At 33.8% G+C, this 16,445-nt stretch overlaps 1 protein-coding gene and 1 long non-coding RNA gene across 2 annotated transcripts in view; one reads left to right on the top strand and one right to left on the bottom strand.

Moving 5' to 3' along the window:
- LOC139426352 (uncharacterized) overlaps positions 1–16,445 on the top strand; it is a 329,054-nt gene that overhangs the window by 178,197 nt on the left and 134,412 nt on the right. The window lies entirely within an intron of this gene.
- The window catches only part of LOC107445874 (phospholipid-transporting ATPase ID), a 132,846-nt gene that overhangs the window by 35,261 nt on the left and 81,140 nt on the right, over positions 1–16,445 (bottom strand). Inside the window, exons 9-15 of the mRNA XM_043047456.2 lie at positions 15,136–15,383; positions 9,198–9,409; positions 7,106–7,361; positions 4,289–4,451; positions 2,961–3,043; positions 2,677–2,778; positions 1,312–1,431 (exon numbers count right to left, since the gene is read on the bottom strand). Of these exons, the coding sequence (XP_042903390.1) occupies positions 1,312–1,431; positions 2,677–2,778; positions 2,961–3,043; positions 4,289–4,451; positions 7,106–7,361; positions 9,198–9,409; positions 15,136–15,383 (1,184 nt within the window). The remainder of the gene's footprint in view (positions 1–1,311; positions 1,432–2,676; positions 2,779–2,960; positions 3,044–4,288; positions 4,452–7,105; positions 7,362–9,197; positions 9,410–15,135; positions 15,384–16,445) is intronic.

Raw genomic sequence — 16,445 nt, 5'->3', positions numbered from 1 at the left:
CCTCTGCCGCGGGCAGTATCTATTGCTATATCTTTTGACTCAGGGTCTTCAAAAACAATTTTTCAGTTCGTAATTTATTGCCAGTCCCTCAAACTTCCAAAAGCTTTAAACTTTAGTGATAAGTATAAGAAATCGCATAACGTAAGTACTTTAACCCGTTTTGTCCCGAATTTATATATTGAAATGATACAAAAAGTGGCAAAATATATTATCGAAATTAATTGGTTTTTCTACAGTTAGAGCATTCAAAAAGTCTTTGATAGATCAAAAAGTACTTGCTCCTTACAATTCTAGATCTAATCAGAAATAACTAAATCATTGTGATATCTGAGAATCTTTTTAATTCACCCAGATAAATGAAAATACTGAAAAAAGTTTCCCACCACAATGAATGTCTTTGAAAAAAAGAACTGTCCTAAATGTATGACGCTGGGCGTTAACCGGTTAATAAGTAAAAAAATTTCTGAGTATTTCCTTAGAAATATGATTAGGCAGAGAAGTGTTTCCATAACTTCTTCTGTTATTAACGAAACTATTGTAACTGTATTGATGTGATATCCATTACTTAAGCTTGTTTGTAATGCTTAGTAACGCTAGTAAGTTGCCATTATTTAGCTGATGTTTCATTGAATTAGAGTGTCATTTATTGTATATTAATTTTATTTTTCAAATTTTAGTGGTAGATAAACAAAATATTTTATTGAATAAATTGAATATGCCATCTATGAATGTATATATAAGAGAGAGAGAGAGTCGGCAAAAATTAAACAATTAAAAATATTGGATCACTTCATTGTTTTGAATGGTCGGTCGGATTTTCATTCAGTAAAGTATCTCAAAATAACCTTTTAAGTTGTGTTTAACGATTAACTGTAAGCATGGTGGTATATGTTTGATTTAAATGTTGCAGTTCTGATACGACAAATAAACTTTGCTTAAATTGAAACAAAGTTTAGCTTGTTGTTGTCGTTGCTGTCGTAGGCTGTTGAGGCAATGGGAGCGATTGTTCTTGTTTTCCAGTGGCGCCATCTAGGGCAAAGAATTCGATTTCTGTCACACCCGTTTATAGGGCGGACGTCCAATTTTGGCAAATATTTTACCAACCTAAAATTTAGAATTACGTGCTACACCTGTATGTATATTATGCAATGGTACGTTTTGAAAAGCCATATTTTATGTCTTACTTAAAACTTAGCTGTGTCATAACAATAATAATTTTATTTAATATTTATTTTGGTAGTATACACTTTTCTCATATCGTTATTGACAAGAGATTCGATAGAATATCTTTCTATTTTACTTCGGACTTACATTTAAATGTTCCAAAGTCTTGAATTTAAGTTCGGCGCAACTTTCGTCCAGCCGTTCAAAAATCACAGAATCTGCCCCTTTGCAGTATAACTTCATTACACCGTCTTTTTTTAATATCACCTGAAAAAATAAACAGAAAATTTAATTAAAATATTAAAAATTTATACACTCTATTAAGAGAGCGAATTTTGATTTTTTAATTTGTAATCTTGTAAAATATTTGAGAAAAATGTTAAAATTTTATTTTAAATGAACGCTTTGGTATATCTCACTACCACTGAAAAGCCTACGCAAAAATCATATATTTTCCTACCAAAGTACAAAAAGTCTAAACATTTAACTTGTTATATTATTACCAAGTTTCACAATGTTCACTTGTATGCAAATCGCTAATCTATATCATATGAAACGTCAATTAGTATAGTGTCACAAAACAGATGAAATTTCTTTTTTTTACATTGACAACGGAACCAAGTAATTGAGCTATAATATAATGTATGCGAGCTTTTTATCGAAACTTGAGGGTGCTTAATCGGTATTTTTTTGATTAAATATTTGCACTCCCTGCAGGATATATATCGGAATTCTTACATGCTCTGGGCATATCGGGCAATATGCGTTTCGAAACCTGGTAGATACGAATCAACTAAAACTATATACAGCCATATTATTAGACTCACTACAGGATTCTATGTAAAATTACAATTATCAGGTGGTACTATACAGCTGCATTGTTTTTACTTGGTTTGCATTTGTTTACTCTCCTGTATCAATTATTGAACATTGTAATGCAATGCGTTAAAAATAAATACAAATAGGAAGCATATAAGTATATAAAAAAATCTCCTGAATAAAAACCCATTAGATGTATGTTTAAATATAAAAGTACTGTTTATAAACTCGTGCAAATCATGTAATTATTAAAAAACTACAGTGCGTCTAATAATTTGATCCATTTATTATAATATACTAATATAATGCTTGATATAATAAATATTCTATATTATATAGTTTAATCTATCCTATCGTCAAATTTATATTATATATCGTCTAATTTGACCAATTGATACATTAACGTAAACAATATATATATATATATATATATATCCAAAAGAGAACCGTTCAGAACTGTTATAGACGCTTAATAAAATGATTATTAGAGAAAACATATTTCTTCATTAAAGAATGCANACATATTTTTGGTTAATATATATATATATATATATATATATCTTTTTTTTCGCCATTTAAGAAATTTACAGATCGTAGCAACCCTGATGAACGGATCTGGTCCATTCGAAACACTGTATCAAAAAGTCAAGCGATTCATGTAGTTTTAATTATAACTAGAAATATCAAACTCACAGACATTCTTTTACGGACGTTATTAAAATCGAGAATACAGTAGAGTTCGTAAACTTCTTGATGTCCCATCACTTCAATGAGTACAGAGGCTGGTGTACGATTCTGAAAAGAAGGAACAAAAAAAAGGAATGAGCAAGATCAAAACTAGAAAAATACTGCCTGGCAAACACGAGTTGAGTTTTTCCCGAGGTTGTTGTCAGTGAGATTGGTTGTTCATCTCGTGTTCACCAGACTATATAAATTACTAAATCATGTGTTTATAAGTCACGTGAGAGTTAACTCACTCGAAATACGAAACCAAAGTTGCGAGCCGCTGACGTAAGCGCTTCTTCATCTGGTGACTGAGCTTGGTATTCTAAAATTCCCCCTAAAAAGTAAAATAATTTTTTTTTACGAAAACTGAAATATAATAGTCAACCGGTGAGAATATCAAATTAAGATATTGTTTAATTTATATGAATAACTTTGGTGATATCATATGATTTTTGAAAATAATATTTTCATGGATGAAATTAAATTGTCGTAAGCTGATTAAAAAATTCGATTCTTTGCTAGCATGGCGTTTTGTTATGCAATCATTTTGCCAATCGTACGGCATTTTGCTATGCGATTGGTCAAGAGGAAAAATTCTCCAATATATTTTTTTAAGCTGCCTGATTTAACGAGGCTCGTTAAAATCAGCCTCAATGCCTCTAGGTCAGGGATGGCGAACCAGAAGATTTACTGAAATTGAAATCGCTTTGTCGTATTGTAATGCAGGGATTCCAACTTTATACGCTTTTTGTAAAAAATTTATTCAAGTGGTTCCTAAATTTATGCCGTAATGTATTATCATTTTTTATTCTTTTGAATTAATTTTCCCCACCACTGTACATAGATGATTCCAAAGTTCATATGCATTGCCACATTGTGCATCACTATCGTGGTGAGGCTTTGAAAATATTGGTCAATTTACCAAAAATTCCGTAAACTTTGGCTTAAAATATATTTACCACTCAATAAAATGTATTTAAATAAAAGCGTAGTAGTTGACGGGCCTGGTAATGCATTTAAAATAAAGTTTTTAAATATGAAACCTTCACTACTTTGAATTTATTACCAACTACCTGAAATAAATCCAAGGATTTTAGCAATTACTTGTAAATTTTCTAACTGACGTAGGCATTTTGCTATGCGACAAGCTATTTGGAAAAGTCTAATTGTTTTCTGATATGATTTAATATTGTTTCTGCTTATTGCAATCAATCTATAAGTCCTTAGGCTATTAAGGAAAAGTGCGAAGATTTATTCAACCAGACTAAATTTTCTTAGGCTTATTTCAATATTTTTAGAAAAAGTTCTTTATATTGCATTAAGCTTTCACTACACTGGTCTTATTGCAAACTGTCTGATAAAAATACAAATCAGGCTACTTGAGCAGGGGATGATATTTTTTCTTACTATCCTGAATGCATTCATGCTCACTAAATTATGACTAAAATGTTTTAGACTGATGATTAAATACTAGATACTTTTCTAATTAGCCTGGCGGATTGCAAAATGACGGCAAATGTTTGCAAGTAGCTGGATTAGCCTACGGCATATGCAAATATGAGATAAATTATCGAATTACCTGGTTTCTCTTCAGACATGACAGTATGGCATAATGCAAGCAGTTTGAAAAATTCGAAGACATTTGGATCACCGCTCTTGATGTCGTCCACTAGGTTATTGTCATAGAACTTGAATTTTTCTTCACGCAATGGATTAAAAGATAGATCCACCGGCTTCGAGTCCTGTCATGGAATCACAGAAAAATATACTAACACGTAGAATGCCAGGGGGGTCACCGGTGACCGGCACTGAGTTTGTTCGTGGCGCCACGGGGGTCACCGGTAACCAGAGAAGCCAAGATTATTAGAAACACATAATTCGAGTAAATTTTTATTTTACTTTTTATTATTATCTTTACTAAAATGGTTTGACGACATTAATGCAATATAGATTACACAAAAATATTTTTATTTATATACATAGAGACACCAACTTGCTCGGGACAGCGAATAAATATTTTCAAGTGGTAGTTTGTTAATTGTGGTTCTTTGTTTAATAAATTCAATTTAGAAGATTTTGATCCACCACTATTTCTAAACAATTCGTAGGTTTATATAATTTACCACTTTTATTTGATATGTTATGCTAAACCTTTTTTTATTTATTTTTTTAATTTCCATTGAGCTGCACAATCGGTCTTGCCGATGAGCAGACCTAGTGCGTTCTCCAGAGGTGGTATCCACTCTTTCAGGACCACCACAGTGGGTGAGATACCGTTGGTCATGTTAATTTGGACGTCTAGTTTCTGCCACACTAGATGGCAGCACCGAGACTCTATTTGGATGCTAAAGTGCACTAGGAATTTAATTTTGCCGGAAATGCCAAGAGCCAATAAGGCACTCCAGGGATCTTTTACATGCCGCATAATCATACGACATGGCCGCTGAGGATTTTCTGCATCCCGAAAATCCGGTGTCTGGGCCGGGGATCGAACCCGGAGGCTTGGGCTCAGAAGGCCGACGACAAACCAACTGCGCCACCCAGCCACCTTTCCAGCCAGCCATGCTAAACCTTTCAAAATAAATAGCAAATTTTGTCTAATATTTGCAAATTTAGTTTGTAGTTATTTACCGTTAGGCCACACGGGCAAGCCATGTATAATTAGCGTGGCATTCAACGTGCTAATAAATATTTTTTATTCTATTATACAATACATGAATTATTGTTGGAAGACATAATTATAAAACTTAAATTTGCGTTTAAGCACATAATTGAAAGATAGGTCGACCGGTTTCGTGCCCCGTGATAGAATTATTTATTAATAACTAATACACTGCAGAACAATTCTTTTTCTGTTTAGTGGGAATTTTGAACGGATCTCCGGCATTTTTGCGTACCTCATTTTAGCTCTACATTTGGTAACTCTCCACAAGCTACAATTTTTATAAACCTAAAATTTACCCTCATGAATACTGAGTCCCTACTTCTCTCTTACATAAGGAGTAGTCGGTAGAAGGTGATAATTAAATTCAATTTAAGATTCGATACGTCGGGATCATTTGTTTTTTGTTTTAAGTGCTTTATTCATAGGAGCAGACAAGTGAATATGGAAGTATATAAACCTATATGTATTTTATGATTTATAAGTCTGTACATTTAGACAAATAAATATACTAAACTAAAATCATCAGTCTGTAGCTTTCCGAACAAAGCTAATTTCAGATTTAAAATTCCTTCTACTCACGAACTAGACAGTAGATGTATAAACGCAATTTTTTTTCTTCAGTGTCATTTCCATCTCTAAAGATCTTTATTTAATATGATAGGGTTGTAATTAATCTCGAAAATAACAAAATGGAAAAAAATGAGAGAGAGCGAGATGCTGCCAGACATGAATTGAAATATTTATTGTGAAATATCAAAACTTCTAAAAAGAAAAAAATAATTGAAGATAGATAAAAATCATTTCATATTTTAACTGTTATTTATTTTAACTGTTGTTTATGACATAAATTAATCGTTATAGGTTGTTAACAAGTAAACTTACTTTTTGTTTATTGCTCCCTATTGTACCACAAATTTTGTATTCCGAAGGTGAAGAATTTTTTTTCCCAACCGCATTTGATTATTTCTCAAATCCATGTAATCGTTCATTTCGTAACTGTTAGCTTAAAGTAAGTTACATAATAATATAATTTTTAATGCAAAAATTTAACAAACCAAAATTTTTTAAACCACATGATTATTTTCTTTTAGATATTGACCTGAATTACTAAATAAATAATCCCAAGAAACTGAAGTGGTAAGATATTATTCACTGAAAATTTCATTCATTTCAAAAATATATAAAAACTTGAAATAACAGCTGACACATTTTAAGCGCTCAAAAACAGGCACCTATCTTCCAGACTTACTGCCAAACGTGAATGCAACAAAACAAATATGATGTAAAATATGTGATATAATAAAAATGTTAAGTTGCCAACAAAAAATGGAAAAATAAAGACTAGAAACGAAACTGAAAAAACCACAGTAGCCAGGGGGGAAAAAGTTTAAAAACGGAACAAGTGATGTCACAGTGACTGAGAGAGGCAAATCAGGGTAAGATACCTTTCCCCTCATCATCAAGAGGTTAGGAGAAACTAATGTCGTTAACAAAAGAATAAGCATTCAACCAAATAAAAAATTCATATAAATTATTCATAAATCTCTTTTGTTTCTTCTTATTCATGCTTGATAAGTTTTGAAAATGGACGCCTGTTTTTGAGCGCTTGAGAAATGTCGACTGTTATTTACAATTTGTGTTTTATGAAACGAATGAAGTTTTTAATCAAGCAATTGAATTACTGTTTAAAAAGATAGATTTGTAAAAAATCAAATAATAATTATTAATTACCTCGTTGATTACCATCGGTTCTCCAGTGACCTCATCGATGACGTCACCGTATAGCTTTCCATTGATGGAACACTTATTGAAAGTCATGATGTTCTGGGTGAGTGTTCCTGTCTTGTCCGAAAAAATGTATTCGATTTGTCCGAGTTCTTCGTTTAGGGTGGTGGTGCGTGCTTTGGCCGGTGTGTCGTTGTGAGCGTAGTACATTTTCTCATCCCAGTTAATCATCAAACTGTGCCAGAAACGGATCACTTCGACGCTGCAAAAGTAAACATACTGTTTTCAATAACAATTACTGACAGTGCTTTTTTAATCGCTTCAATAAAAAAATAATTTGTAAGAAAAACTGCAAAAAAATCATCATATTTAGATATTTTATTATTCAAGATAAGGAACCACTCTCTAAATTTCCACGAAACCAACATTATTCAAGATAAGGTAGGAAGGTGCTTTATTTTCGTCGCACTAAAGCTATACAATGGGCTATTGGCAATGGTCTAGAAAACATCCTCGAGGATGATCCGAAGACAGGCCATCGCACTTTCGATCCTCTGCTGAGAGGTTGGCTCCCCTGCTTTGGTAGACCGACGACTTGCGTGCAATGTCGAGCACTTTACGCACGAGCACTGTAGAGAAACGCAGTCCCTGAAAATAGGCTTGCCACCTGTAGAACTGCGGCATTCATGAACTAGTCTTCTGGCTTTACTCTCAGTAATTTTGTCATTTCGACTAAAGGATAAACGGGTTGTTTTGCTGTAATGGTCACCCAATAAATCCGCAGTGACCCTATCGTTCCGAGGAATGTCACCCTAATGTTCCAGAATGGTGTTTAAGTTTTCTCTTAGCGGTTTATGTTTTCCGAGACCCTTGGTAAGTTTCCATAACCTGGTGCCAGATGTTCTGATATCCAATTTTTTGCAGAAATCCCTGCACTTGCTTCTCTCTAGGTCACTATAAATGCGTTTGATTTTCGCATTCAAGGTCTTGAGATTTGACCACTGAGAATCAGTATCACTGTTGATTAGGATACTGTGTTACCTATTTCTTTCTTCAATATGGGGTTTAACCGGTTAACGCCCAGTGTCCTCAATTGAGGACAGTTCCTTTTTTCAAAAACATTCATTGTGGTGGGAAGCTTTTTTCAGCATTTTCATTTATCTGGGTGAATTAAAAGATTTTCAGATACCACAATGATTTAGTTATTTCTGATTAGATCTAGAATTATAAGGAGCAAGTACTTTTTCATCTAACAAAGACTTTTTAAGTGCCCTAACAGTAGAAAAAACAATTAATTTCGAAAATATATTATACCCCTTTTTCCATAAAAACACTTTATGTACAATTTCAATATATATATATATACGGGACAAAACGGGTTTTTCCCCTAGAAATGCATTGCTTGGCAGCATGAATAATAACTTGCTTAAAATTGGACCAGCAAGTTTCGATATCACCAAATTGGCCAGGGTTGATAAATGCTTGATCAGTCAGCTTTTCAAAGGATTGCCAATCAGCCTTTCCAAAGTTCCAATGATAATTTGATGAATTTGCTCCTATCTTGCTTCTATTAATTTCGACTAGGATAGGTAAATGGTCGCTGCCCATAGCTATCAAGTACTTTCCAGCTACAAGAAGGAAAGATATCAGAGCTGGCAAAAGTAACATACAATGCCGCAGTCTCGACAGATTTAACGTCCATCAGTCACCATTTACTACACGCGGAGTCTTCGGCCGATGGGGATCCAATCCACGAACTCTTGGACATGGGCCTAGTGTCCTACCAACAAGGCTATCCCGGCCCCCTTTATTGTCTATAGTATAAATTTGGTTCTTGATAATAAAGGTCGACTTCAGGTGGTCAACTTCAGATGTTTTACTGTATATTACTTTTTCAAACGTCATGTACCTTGTCCCAGTCGTAAATGATAATCTGTATCTGCTTTTATTTGATATTTTAAAAAAATGGTAGTTTTACCCACATCTAACAAAAATTTATTACTATCTTTTAGTGTAGAATATTCATAACTGAATCAAATTATTAAAATAGTCTTAAATGATAAAAACGCTTTTCATAGAATACCGAGGAAAATCTCACCTTACATAGAGAGATATAGGCACGACGGTATTCATTACGATTCCATAAGAGAAAAATACAAGTACAGCTGTGACGGTGGCTCCACCTGTTATTGTTTCAGGCACTGCTGAATCCCAAGGCAAATATTCACGGAAATGTTGACCTGTTACTGTTTCCCATATACCACAGGCCACAGTACAAAACAGGCAAAGACTCATTAGAAAAAACACGATCTACAAAGAGAAAGAAAATCTTGTTAGAAGATTAAAAAAACTGCAATAAGATTAACGAAAATACTCAATTTTCTTCATTGATTATAAAATGAAATTTCATACGAATCAGCAACCATAATGATGGAAAACAAGAAAGATATTTTGTTAACTTAACTTTCTGATATTAGCTTTTAAATACCAATCTATTCTATAAAGTTAGAATTTAGAATAAAAACTCCTTTCCAATTTTGTTGTCTAAATCTCTTTTGAGGTAGAAAAAAAAGTTTATCTAATATTCGCTAAATTTATATATANCCTTACATAGAGAGATATAGGCACGACGGTATTCATTACGATTCCATAAGAGAAAAATACAAGTACAGCTGTGACGGTGGCTCCACCTGTTATTGTTTCGGGCACTGCTGAATCCCAAGGCAAATATTCACGGAAATGTTGACCTGTTACTGTTTCCCATATACCACAGGCCACAGTACAAAACAGGCAAAGACTCATTAGAAAAAACACGATCTGCAGAGAGGAAGAAAATATCGTTAGAACAATAAAAAACTGCAATAAGATTAACTCGTTGAACACCGCGTCAGAAATCGGTGGCTGACACTGGACTTTCCATTTAGGCAGCGTCAACCACCGGTGGCTGACACTGAAATCACATTTAGGCTGCGTCAACCACCGGTGACTGACACTGAAATTACATTTAGGCCGCGTCAACCGCCGGTGGCTGACACTGAAATTACATTTAGGCTGCGTCAACCGCCGGTGGCTGACACTAAAATTACATTTAGGCTGCGTCTGCCACCGCTTGCTGACACTGACCTTTCACATAAGCCGCGCAAAACAGCAGGCTGACAGCGTATAACATGATATAGAATAATAAAATTTTCACTCTTTTATGGAATTGTAGAAAATTTATTCACAATTTACTTAATTATTGCGATTCTTGGCTTTATAAATTCAATTTAGTACATTTTTATCTATCACTATTTTTAAGCAATTCATAGTGTTATATAATTCACCACTTTCAATAAGTATGTCATTCCAGTCCAAGCCTTTGCAGAGTGCGGTTGTATTATAACCAGCTCTGTGCGAATCATGTCTCATCGAACTGCTCGCGGCGGAAAGGTTAGCCCTACCGCCCACGGACCTCATCTTTTGATGCTGCATCTAAGTTGGATAACGGTATTTACCGCCCAGCGACTATGATATTTGGCAAACTTGAGACCATCTACTCTCGATTACTTCTGATCTAGAAGAAATGAACAAACTGAATGATATCTTTGTACAGACATACTTAACAACGAGTCATTCTTACTACCTGGGACTCGCCGGTGGAGCTTTCCATGCCATTCAAGCCATTAGTGCCAGACCGAAGATGCTCTCTTCTGCAAAGACTAAGGAGCCTCCACCCGAGAGTAACCCACAAACTCCCACTACTACAGATGACCAGAAGAAGGAAACAGAGCCAGCAGACGAGGCAGAAATACTGCCACCAGAGCCAATGGAATCTGAAACGACTACTAATCCCATAGAGTCAACAAAACCAGAGCAGCTAGCTCCAACTCCTCCAAGTGATATCACTGATAGTATTCTCACAGAACAACAGGAAAAGCCTGAGCCAACAGTTCAACAAGAAATAAAATCACAGATAGGGGATAACACCGAACCTCCGAAAAAGAAAAGGAAGAAGAATCTTCCTCCTCAACCATCAGAAAGCATGGATATTCCATCCGTTAACAACAACCCAGATCCTGTAGTCACACCTGCAGCCCATCCAGCAGAAGAGACCACAGACAAGAAACAGACCGAGAAACTGCAAAATATCAGCAGAAATCTTAAATTTCTTATTAAAGGACTTTCAGAAGATTCCAAAACAGAGACTTAGAAGAAAGAACTCATAGCTATTGGTCGACATCCAATCAGAGTGGAGCAGATGAAGAAGAGGCGGGGCCAAGGATACAAGCTCCTCCCCCTCTTTCTGATCATACTGCCAGATAGCCCAGTGAACAGGGACTTCTACAACATCAAGGAGATTCTCTCTACAAAAGTCCAGATAGAGCGATTCAGAGGAGGTCGCTTCGACATACAGTGCTTTAGATGCCAAAAATTTGGCCATACTCAAAAGAACTGTTCTGCCGATCCTGCCTGCATGAAGTGTGCGGGGGATCACTTCACATACAAATGCACAAAACCAAGAAGCCTGTCAGCCACTTGCATTAACTGCAATGGAGCGCATCCCGCCTGTTTTACAGGCTGCGTTGCGAGACCAAGCCGAAAGCCACTACCAAAGAAGAAAGAGCACAGGAGTGCTACTGATACTGCAACCAGATTTCTGCACATCTTCCGAGAGATGCAGGAGCTACTTCAAAACGAGGAGCTAGTCCAGCTTCTCCGTTCTCTCCTACCTGAAAACAAGACATAGGGACTATACCTCTCCCACCAAGCCATCTACACCTTTTTGATAAAGACATTATTCCAGGCGCCTACGGGCACTACTACAGGTGAAGAAGTGAAGTGTCCGCTTCGCGGACAGGGACTTCGTACATAACCTCAGCCTAAGCCTAATAAGTATGTCAGGCTAAACCTTTCAAAACTAGCAAAATCTGTCTAATATTTGCAATTTTAGTTTGTAGTTAATTACAGTTCAGACGGGCAAGCCACGTAAAATTATTTCAACGTGTTAAAGAAAATTCTCAATTTTGTTTATTGATTATATAGTTTATTTTCAAACGAATCAGCAACTATAATGACGAAAAACATGACAGTTATTTCAGAATCTTAACTTTTTGATATTAACTTTGAAATACCAATATATTCTACAAAACTAGAATTAAAAATCAAATTTCCCTTAGCAACTTTTATCTGAACCTCTTTTGAGGTAAATTTTTTTAAATTTAATTTTGGATATATTATATAATTCACCACTTTCAATAAGTATGTCATTCCAGTCCAAGCCTTTGCAGAGTGCGGTTGTATTATAACCAGCTCTGTGCGAATCATGTCTCATCGAACTGCTCGCGGCGGAAAGGTTAGCCCTACCGCCCACGGANCATATTAATATATATGCTTAATTTTTTTAAGAATAGTGGTGATCAAAATCATTTAAAAATTAAGTTTATAAAAGAAAAAATAGTACTATATGTTTACTACCACTTTAAATATGAAAATAAAATTTTACGCCAAATGCGTAAAAGTTGGCAGGTATGTATATATTAGATGGAAGCATATTTGGATGCCAACTGCTCCGGACACGCCAAAATAATTAAAAAAACGATAAGTATCTTCAAGTAAATTTTGCAAATATTCGTCTATTTTTGCTAGTTTTTTAATAAAAGTATTGATTGTCCTAAGTACTATAAAGTGGTGAATTATATAAGCCTATGAATATTTAGAAATAGTGTTGGATAAAAATCTACTAAATTGAATTTATTAAACCAAGAATCCCAATTGATGAACTACCACTTTAAAATACATATTTGCTGTCCGGAGCAAGTTGGCGTCTCTGAAAGGTGTTAAGCTGTACCCTATTTCTGTTTAAATAAACCTTAGTATGTAATATTTACTAGTACTATAAATAGGTCCTTTTATTATATAGGTCCTTTTATTTTTATAGGTTGCAGCAAGTTTGAACGGTATTAAGGTACAACAAGTTCTAAAATCTTTCACATTTTAAGTAAACGAGTTCTATTTATTACTGGTAGGAGATTTTAGCTATTAATTACACACACTTCGAAATGTAGATATTTCGAGAACATAATGCATGTTTTTATGGTTCAGCTTGACCAATTAAAATGACAATGTAGCAACGGTGAGGACAGAGCCCCAAACCAGCATTTCGCTCAACAATCTTTTACTTTTCTTATTTAAAAGCAGTCATCCATCTGCTTAAGACTTGATTCTCTAAAAAAAAGAGCTAAAAAACAGCAATAGGAAATATAATTAACTGGTTTTCAAACTCTTTCAAACTAAAGAAGGAATTCGGGAGAGTCCATCATTGTTTTGTTGCTCAGAAGCTAACGTTAATAGATTACGTAGTTAGTTGATTGAGTAAGCGAGAAATGATGAAAGCGGTTAGTGAGCACTATTCAAATCAATAATTGAATTAACTTTTTCTTCAAAATCCAGGGTCAGTAGAAAAAAACATTCTATTTTTTCTTATGAAATTTCTATTCATATCTTATTATTAGGACGTTAGTATTGTGTTTTGACTTTTAAAAGCGTGATTCATTTTTAATCATCACCTCCTACATCAGAAAGCCTCCACACGGTTTATTATAAATAGTCTGCGCTGACTATTTAAAAAGTGAACCAGTTGTTCACATCAACCCAAAATCTTTTTTAAAAATAATTGAGAGAAATTTATAATATATATTTGAGAATTGAATCTGTAGTGGTTGACAAGTAAATAAGACAAACCAATCATATTCATAAATTAAGCAAATTTTTTAGACATATATTTGCTATCACTTTCTTATTTTTACTAAGTTTTGTATTAAATGGCTATTTTGTAAACTGGTTTACCCTCATAGTGGTTTGATCGAACTACCTACAAGAAACTTTGTAGAGGTTTTCATTTATAGGGAGAGTTGGTTTGTCTGTTTATATTACATTATTTGTGTTTAGAACACATTGTTATAACTTTATTTATAATTTTTTTTAAATATAAAAGCTATTTAATGAATCGAAGAAGATGTTTTGTAATGATACCGTAATAACATGTGATATTATTTGTGCTTTTTTTCAAGTTGTTTTAACTTTTTTTCTTTACAATTTGTTGGACGTACTAAAAACAATAAATGTTTTCACACTGTTTCTACATTAAAGTGCTTGGTTATGGTATCAAAATGATCGTATGTCTGTTTATGCATAGCTGCCAACAATTAAGGATTGCTCGTAGCATTTAATTTTAATATTGAAAGTGGTAATGAAGTTTCTTTTTAATACTTGGAATGATAAATTTAATTTATTATAAATTTGACAACCACTAAATGCAACTAAATGAACCTTGTATATGAGAGCAAACTACATGAATGAAAATGAGTGCAAACCATAGTCGCTCGCACCATTGTTTCGCGCCATTTACAATTACATTAAACTTAGTCCACTTGGAAAATACCTCTTCAGAAAGAGCGAAAGTTGAGAGTTCTGATTTATGTAGCATTATTAGTGCTTTTTTTTCCCCTCGTGCTGTTTTAAATTTGTCTTTAACAATTTGAATGATCTTATTGTGTATCGACTTTAGAGAATGTGTTTCGTTATAGTATCTAATCGATTGTATATCTGTTTCTGTAACATTATTCGTGCCTTTTTTTCTTATTTTTACGAATCGTTTGGTATATTAGAGAACATAAATCTCAAAAAACTTTTTTTTGTTTGAAAAAAAAATATTTTAATGTCGAAATTATTAAGAAAATGACTCACACCAACAATGATGATATTAAGGATCGTTCAAGGCTTGTAAAGCATTAAATGTGCTTTATTTTCGCGATGTTTTAACTATGTCTTTACGATTTGAAAGCTCTTAAATGTTCTTACCCTATTTCTACTTTAAAGAAGGTGCTTCGTTATAGTACCGAAGCGATTGTATGTCTGTTTCTGCGACATCATTTTCGCTTTTTCTTGTTCTTCTTTTACGAATCATTTGATATATATTAAAACACATAAATTACACAAACAAAAATTATTTATTAAAAAGAAACTCTGATAATGGAATTAGTAAGAAAGTGACTCACACCGATAATGATGATATTGAGGAGCCTGTCAAGGCTTGTGCGCTTGAAGATTGTTTTCCCGGAATTTTGCATCAGCTTGGTGTCTCGTCCGGCAAATATGACGATTCCGTAGCACCAGCGTGTGTTCCTCAGAACACACCCCCTATACAGGATTTTGTCGTTGTCAAGGGAATATGTCTCCCCTTCCCATTTCAATGTACCTTCAAACTTGCTAAGATTGTTGTTGGGTGGCTCACAAATGATATCACCTGCAAACAGAATAAAAAATGATTAATCATCAATCAACCTTTAACATTTTGCACTCCTATGTCATTCTGAGTATCACCATCTACATCGGAAAGCCTCTACACGGTTTTTTGTAAGTAGTCTGCGCAGACTATTTAAGAAGTAAACCAGTTGTGCGCATGGGCCCAAATTTTTTAAAAAAAGTAACTGGGAGAAATTCATCATATACATTTGAGAATAGAATATATGATGGTTGACAAGTAAATATGACATACTAATTACATTCATAAATTCAAAGAGATTTTAGCATATACTTGCTACCACTTTTTATTTTTACAAGATTTTCGATTACATGGCTCTTTCGTTAACTGGTTTACCTTCATAGTTGTCTGATCTGACTACTTATAAGAAACCGTGTTGCTCTGAGGCACCAGGAACAGTCACCTTTCTAAAATAAAAACTTTTATACCTTAATAATTAGCAACCACATTATTTTAAGAATTTTAAAAATTATGTAAAAATACTGTTTTGTGCATATATCAAATGAATTAGTGCTTATATTAGTTCAAACAGCATTCTACGGTTTGTATGAAAATTTTTTTCAAATAGTAACAAATTTCATGTTTAAAAGTGAGATTCATAGTTCAATAAATTTGACTTAAAGTTATTTTCCTAATCTCTAAATGCAAATCATGCGAAATTTCAAATAGAAAGTTTCACTAGAGGGTTTTAAAGTGCCGTTCTTACTGCACTGCTGAAGTGATTTGTTATTCTGTGCATTGATTTGTTAGTTACCAAGGATGGGCCCGAAATGGATCTGCGCAAGGTAATATTATACTGGATAATTTTAAAAATTGACCATAAATAGTTTTAGAAAGTAGGTGCTTATTTAAGAAAAAATATAAAATAGAAAAGAGAAACATAAATTGCCTGTTTTGCAAATAATTTTAGCCACAGATTTGCACGAAATGGATTAGCACATGGAAAAATTATATAAATTATCAAGGAAAAAAATTTTTAATAGATAATTTTAACACGGATTTGCCCGAAATGGATTTGCACATGGAAAAATTAACAAAGAAAAA

The sequence above is a fragment of the Parasteatoda tepidariorum genome, chromosome 9, assembly GCF_043381705.1.
Source record: "Parasteatoda tepidariorum isolate YZ-2023 chromosome 9, CAS_Ptep_4.0, whole genome shotgun sequence".
Lineage (NCBI taxonomy): Eukaryota > Metazoa > Arthropoda > Arachnida > Araneae > Theridiidae > Parasteatoda > Parasteatoda tepidariorum.
This window is presented reverse-complemented; position numbering and strand designations above follow the sequence as displayed.